The 7728-nt window shown below is 39.1% G+C and overlaps 1 protein-coding gene across 1 annotated transcript; it reads right to left on the bottom strand.

Annotated features, from left to right (window-relative positions):
- Positions 1-2305: 2305 nt before the first annotated feature.
- On the bottom strand, positions 2306-7527 carry LOC103036816 (cytochrome P450 1B1). The gene is made up of 3 exons (XM_007258695.4): positions 7155-7527; positions 5960-6964; positions 2306-4389 (listed from the first exon to the last, which is right to left on the bottom strand). Exons 2-3 carry the CDS (start codon positions 6952-6954, stop codon positions 3804-3806), a joined length of 1581 nt encoding a protein of 526 aa, XP_007258757.3. The 5' UTR covers positions 6955-6964; positions 7155-7527; the 3' UTR covers positions 2306-3803.
- Positions 7528-7728: the final 201 nt, after the last annotated feature.

The raw sequence follows: 7728 nt of genomic DNA, 5'->3' as shown, positions 1-7728 counted from the left end.
GCCTTGTCCCAAGCACAAAGGTATTTCTCCAGTTTCTCTGAATCTTTTAACGATATTATGTACAGTAGGCGGAGGGGTATCCAGAGTCTTCATCATTTATGTTTTGGAACATTTTTGAAAATTGCTCAACACATTTTATGCAGTTTTTTTGCAGATTGATAAAGCTCTGTCTATCTTTACTTTTAACTCCTTAAAATGCTCTTATTACACCTGGTCATGTGAGTTAGTTGCAAATTGCCCCTTTTGCAGTAGTTTTTTATAAGTAACACTTATTTTGCCAGAATTTCATTGCCCCTGGCCCAACTTTTTTTGAGATGCGTTTCTGCCATAAACTTAATTGAATGGTAAAATGTCTCACTTTCAAAATCTAATACGTGTTCTTTTATTGCATTCTGTGTTTATGCCCATATTTACACACATGGACATGTACTGATGTAAGAATATGTGGTAGGAGGTGTGTCTTTGTGTACGGAAACCCAATAGCCAAGGTTAAGTAGGCCCCACACTGCGCCATGGGAATAAATTACTGGGAGTGTCATTGTGAGCATTTGATTTTATTCAGCCATGATAAAATGCCAGTCATGCCCCTCTTTTGGTATGTTTTATATTTATGGATTTTTGTTATTTGCTGTTTGTTTGGGGCAATGATAAAAACTAATTTAGTATTTGAAATATACACCTCTATTAATTTTTGGACAAAACACCTGGTCAAACCAAATCTCTAACCACACATACATAATACTACCACTACTAATAATGTGTGTGTTGTTTTGAGTTAAATAATTCCATTCATCAAAACCTCATAATCATTTTATAATATGCTGAAAATTCTATGCTTACCTTTTAAAATCCACAGAAAACTAGTTGTATTGAGATCAGCGTTTTCTTGTTTGTAAGTTGTAGTGACTCAATTATGATCTATCAAACAACTGGACAAAAGCTAAAGGGACAGTTACATGTGTGATGTAATTTAAAATTTGTGAAGTAATCAAATACAAGACATTATGAGCCGTTGTTGAAAAAGTGTGAGTGTACAGTAAGCCGGTAACGTACTGTTTATTTATGTCCACTTTTTACCTGTATGCATTACGTTGCTGCATGATATATGTTTTTTTGTATGTGTTAAATGTATAAATTCACTAAACTACATGCATTAAACTATTTTTTATATTTACAGTAAAGCAAAATCTTTTTTCCTACATGTTTTACGGTATGCTTTTCTACTTGAGTAAGCAATTCCCAATCTCAGAGTAACAAGTGGAGCATTTTTTTTTGTTTTGGCAGAGGGGGGGGGGGGGAGCATGGGGGTGTAAGTGTATCGGTAATCAGCTGGCTCTATCTGGAGTTGTCACGCACTCAGGACTGGCTGACTGGCTGCAGGCCTCTGGATGATCGAGAACAGGATGTACTGGGGGAACGAGATAAGCAGCGGTGGAGGGAAAGTTCTATCCTAAGCACTTCACTTCTCGTCCCACTATTCTGGATATCCAGAAATACTGCACACACACACACACACACACAGTCCTACTATAAATATGCTGCTTAGGGCTAATTTGGTGGATGTGGATTAGGGCTAGTCACAGCTAAACTGAATGCTTATTGCATTGTAAATACATTCTTATAACTTAAAAATAATTTGCACGATAATTAAAACAAGAAAAATATTGAATTATTATATTTAATTTAGCTTTACATTTCCAGTATACTGTAGATAAAGCCCCTAAGTAGTTATTTGTAAACATAGTTAAAAATAATAATGATGTCCATTAAAGAACTTTAGAATCTCAACTATAAACTTGTGGATTTTAATGAGACAAACAAACTGTTCTGTAGGAAAATACAATGTTTAATAAAATCACAAATTGAAAATAAAAAAATAAAACAAAACCACTTAGATGTGCATTAAATAATACCAGAAGATTGAATCAAATGATTAAATACAAAGTTAATGAAGCTTTTTTTGAAGTATTACAATATGTGCTACACCAGTTAAAAACATGAAAAAAACATGTAATAATAAGTCAGTTTTGTGTATATTATATAATGTATGTACAAAGTTGCATGCAAACCCTGAGATTCCCCTTTCCTAGACTTTCATGAGACTTTCATCAGTGGAAAACTACATTTTTATTATAGTTGTAATTAGTACAAAAGTAAAAAAAAAAAATTAAGGGGTTTAATATGATTAATAGATTTTATGATATTTCAGTCATGAACGTCTAGAAAGGTGCTGTTTCAGAAGTAGCCAAACATATTTTTTTTTTAGTTTTGGTATGGAAAATTGTGCTAGACCTGCTTGAATAGACTTTATACAGTTATATAAATGTACACAAACAGGTGCCACAGACGAGTCTTTGAGGAATTTCAGAAAACTACTACTGCTTCCTTAAAGAACTGTGTCTGTAATGAGATGTGAAACCCTAAACATGTTTTCAGGTCTTACTGACTCTCAGGGAGACAGCATGTGGCTGCTGAGTGAATGCAGTTATGAAAACTGTCTACAGTAGGTGAGCAAAGTAGATGTAAAAATCTAATATCATACTATATTGTGTTGTTCTGTCATATCCTAAAATTGATATTTGAAAATACTGCATAATTTAAAAATTTTCATCAGATTTCACCAGAGGTCAATGGTTTCAAACATGTTATGATATTAATAAAGGCTGGATTACATTTCTGCCAATCAATGCGGAGTCTACAGCATAGCCTTTGCAAATGGCCTACACTGTCGTGAGTGTTTATATTTGTGCATTAGTGTGTCAGCTAAACTGCAAATGCAGGAACGCATAAGCTCAGCAGACCAATTACAGCTGCCGCAGTCATCATGACAGTGCCATGATGCATATTTATTTTTGGAGACGTATAAACTGGCCTTAGTGCTTTTTCTGAAAAATAAAATAATCTGCCTCTGGGTGATATGTACATATTGCAAAATGAGAATTGTGGAAATTTTCTTTTTTGTATCAAGTAATTTATAACATAACAGGTAAGATTTACCTTGCCTTATACGACATTGCACCTGCGATGTGGCTATTGTGGAGCCCTGTGGAATAGCATCTATAACATCTATAAAACAACCATTAAAACATGGCTAATTGGTAACAATACTGACACTACAACAAATTATTAAATAAATAATATATATATATAATATATTGCTGCTGTCCTACAAAAAACTTTCATTTTCAAAACTATGGCCCCGCAGATGTCATTCTGGACCACGTCTATTAATCTTTTAGTTGTAAAATATTAAAACAATTTTAAGGACAAAGAATAAAAGTTTGTCAAAATGTGATTTTTTTGTGTATGACAGAAAAGATATAAAGATATGGAAAGAGAAATGGATACTAAATGGTAAAGTGAATTATACATATATAGCTATGCTCTGGTTGGTTGAAACTGTAAATGATCTTTTGAGCTTAGAAAAAGGAAGAATAAAAAATAAAAGTGGGCTCTCAGTGCAGAAAGCAGTAGCATATTGTGTCTCTGTTTAGTTTAACAGAGCTAAATAGAAAACATTTAGAAATAATGTCTCAGTGCAGTTCTATGTTCCCAAAACGAGAACTGAATCATTGTCTTATTGGTGTGTTTGATGGTTAAGCAGCATAAATCAGCTGTGAATCAGAATGATGTGCCTGAGTATAGTCAGTACATAAATATATTAATACATTCTTGTACAGTAGGTTTGACCTGATTGCACAGGTGCAAGCTATAAGATTTGCTTCAGTGTCCATTGTACTTTCACTACCTTCATTTTGCATAATTAAAAGTGTTTCTTTTAAAGTTATTTTTATATTTTCTTTTTATTTCAAATCATCATGTGCAGTCTTATCGTTGTTGTTCTGTACACATTGAAGCTCTACTCCATCACGCAGAGTGACAGATATATTGTATGGGTTGGGCTTTAGAGTCAGCCCATATTGGCCGTCCAGAGGGGGTGTCTTCTCCGCCGTGAAGTTACACTGATGTACCAAAAGCGTGGTGAAGAGGAATAGCTGCATTTTGGAGAGTTCCTCTCCGATACACCTCCGTTTTCCCAAAGAGAAGACCAGCACATTGCTGGTTAGGTCTTTATTTAGCTCCCCGTTTTCATCCAGGAAGCGCTGTGGGTTGAAGACCTCTGGCTCATCCCAGTTGCTGGGATCGTGGTTTAGGGACCACTGGTTGATGAAGATCACAGTGCCTTTGGGAATGGGGTACCCGTTGATGGAGGTGTCAGTGGTGGTGGCATGGGGAATTGTGACAGGGATAAAACTGGTGAATCGCATCACTTCGTAAATAAAGGCCATAACGTAGGGAACATGCTTCTGGTCCTCAATGGTGGGCAGGCAATTTCTGTCCACTTTTTTGTCCACTTCCTCCTGAAGCCTCTTCTGGATGTTTGGATACCTGCAGAATGGAGAGTGGAATGAAGCAGATTAGTTGTTTTTATAACATTAGTAAACAATAAATAACTGTTATACAACCATTACATTATATTTAGGATTTTTTCAACTTCCCATTGAAAGTTGCTGAGGAATCTACAACACAATTATTTGGGATTCTTTGGTAAAGGCTATATATAATCATCAAAACATTACCAATAGTTTAAATGGTTAAATGAGTCTTTGTGATTTGTTTGTATAGTCTGCTCCACAGTTGCTCCACAGCTGCCAACTCTTATATTTTTATCTGAAGATTCACTGTAGTGCACAAGGCTAGTGCAGCATCTGATTCAGCCCTCCCCTGTTGCCTGCTCCCTTTACTTGCAGACTAAACCTGCCAGCACTGCTAGTGATTACACAATGCCCTTTGTAAGAATGCCAGCAGCAATAAACAGTCTAGTGCAGGTGATTCATACACCCTGTTATAATGAATTAAAGTGTAGAGTTGTACAGTCTGATGGCAGCAGGGAGAAATGATCTGCAGAACGTTACTTCCCACAGTGGGTAAGGAGTTGTCTGTTGCTCTGTATACTCTTATGTTTCTGTAGTGTTTTATCGAAAGGTGGGGTTGGAAAGGTCGCTCCATGTTCACTGATTTTTCCCAGCCACCAGACACTATCTGAGGACCCATGCCAGTGGGAAACCCCTGATGCCTGACAAACTACAGCCGTGGCAATGTGCAAATTTAATATCACTACACTTACTCCTGTTGCAAGTGGCGTGCATTAAAAATAAAGCAACATTACATATTAATATTTTGAAACTAATATCACCTTTATAAAAAAACATTAACTTATTTCATCCCATTTCAGCCTTTTTCACATCACCCCTCAGAAAACTCTTCTCTACTTTCCTTCTACATCCTTCTTTATCAAAATATTTATCAAAAAACGATTAGCTACAACATGTGGAGCAACATGTGAACCTCCACAGCTTCAAACTATACGTTCCTTAAAGAACTTGTAAGAGTTCTTCAATTTAAATTTGTGAAGAAACCTTAATTTTACCCTTAATGATGTATGACTACTGTCTTTGTAGAATCAATTAAATCTTGCAGAGGTCTTTTTTCCAATACTAAATTGGCTATCATATTGTATAGTGTACATATATAGTACATAAAAAACAAACTCCAATTTACACAGACTCACCAGTTCCACTTTACAGAGTCAAAGTTTGATTTAAATCAAGTTGAAATTACATATCATCTGCAGATAATATGGCCACTGACAAGAGCAATTGTCCCAAATGATCACTTCCTCCAAATTATTAATCCGGTCTAAATGCTGTACAAAAAGCGCAGCATATGTTTATTGTGATATTTATAAGGAGACTGGTTAACTGAATCAAACAACTAAACTCTGTATGAAGGTGTTTATGGGAATAGAGTTCGTGTCCAATATGGGTGTGATTGGGACTTTGCTGAAGCGTTTGTTTAGTCGAATTGATTATAGACTGGTTGTTTGTTTGACTGATTGATTGATTGATTGATTGATTGATTGATTGATAAATTGACTGAAGAAACATATATCACGTACCTCACAAGCATGAGCACAATCCACTGCACCGCGGTGGACAGCGTGTCCTGGCTGGCTCCAAAGATGTCCCCGATGGTGGATGACACGTAATCCTGGCTGAGGGTTCGACTGGCTGATCCTCGTTCCAGCGCAATGATGAAGGCGTCCGTCATGTCCCGGACGAAGCTGTCCTCCATGGTCTTGCGATGCTCGGTCACTTTGGCTTGGATAAAGTCGAAGAACTCGAGGTTAAGCTCCTTGAACTGCAGGAAGAGCGTCTTGATGGGGTTGGGGAAGTCCTGCAGCCACGGCATAACGTCCACCATGCTGCCCGCGCCAACCGTCTTGCTGAACTTGTCGTTGCGCCCCACCACCTGCCTGAACTCGGCGTCGTCGTAGGCGTAGCGCTTGCCGAAGCACACGGCGCTCATGATGTTGGCCGTGGAAACGACGAGGTAGTAGTGCGGACGGAATTGGCCGAGGCGCTGCGTCTCGCGCAGGAACAGCCCGATGAGCTCCTGAACTTCGTTGCGCACGTGTGACTCGAAGGCGCGTCGCGTGTTCATGTCCCCCACGGAGAAGGCACGCGTGGTGGATTGCGCGAGCTTGCGGTGCGCCTTCCAGCTCTCCCCGTAGTCGCCGAAGGCCATGCTTCGGCCGCCGGACACGAAGCGGAAAGAGGCGAAGTCCGGGCGCCCCGCGAAGTCCACAGCCTTGTGCACGAGCGCGCCCCGGATTGCTTCACCATTCAACACCACCACGCGCCGGCTGCCCAGCCACACCTGAAACACGTCGCCGTAGCGCTGCGCCATGCGCGAGAAGTAGATGTGCGGTGTGGAGCCGAGCTGAGCCGCGTTGCCAATTACCGGCCACGGGAACGGGCCAGGGATGGAGCGCGCCAGAGGCGGACTGCGGCGCGCGAGGCGCGCGGCGAGCAGCAGGGCCAGCGAGAGCAGCAGGAGGGAGCGCGCTGACAGAAGCGGGAAGATGTCGAGGATGTAGTCCAGGTCCATCATCTTACAGGAGCTGCAAAGAGGAGATAGAGAACATCTTCATTCAGTCTGTTTCTTAATTTATTTTGTTCATCTGTTTAACAAACAGGCATCAAACTGCTTGTTTTTTAAATGTTAAAAATAAGTAAATTAATTGTTAACAAAAATTGTTACAACCTGTGTTGAACTGCTCTATACTCTCTGTGTGCTCCTCAATCTCTCACCTTGAGAAAACCAGCGGAGAATAAGCGTCCAGCACGTCCAGTCCAGTCCAGCGAAACTGTCCAGCACACTATACTGCATGCACTTACCCCAAGAGAACAAGAGAAAGAAAAGAGAGAGATCTGAAAGTTTACACTCTCTAACTAAAATCTACGAGAGCGACTCTCTTACATAGTTACACCCCCTCCCCTTTCTCACCACAGCACTCAAACTCTTGCTCTCTTTTCTCTCTCTCTCTTTTTCTCTTTCTCTCTGTCTCTCTCTATCTCTCTCTCTTTCTCTCTTATAGCATCGCTCTCTCTCTCTTGTAACATCCCCTTTAAAAAAAAATCAAACTTATAGAAACTGTTACTGACACGCACACATAACACGCACACATATACAATAAATAAATAAATAAATAAATAAATATGTTGTCATTATATTCCCCCTATCATATTGGGTGATAATATTTAAAAGTGCTCTAAATATTTTCGGTTCTTCCTCGCCGCACTTCCTTTTTTACGTTATTTCTGCTGTCATATTACTATAATTTTTCTTTTGATAACCTATTAACCACACAGACACATACAAACA

The sequence above is a fragment of the Astyanax mexicanus genome, chromosome 7 (assembly GCF_023375975.1).
Source record: "Astyanax mexicanus isolate ESR-SI-001 chromosome 7, AstMex3_surface, whole genome shotgun sequence".
Classification (NCBI taxonomy): domain Eukaryota; kingdom Metazoa; phylum Chordata; class Actinopteri; order Characiformes; family Acestrorhamphidae; genus Astyanax; species Astyanax mexicanus.
This window is presented reverse-complemented; position numbering and strand designations above follow the sequence as displayed.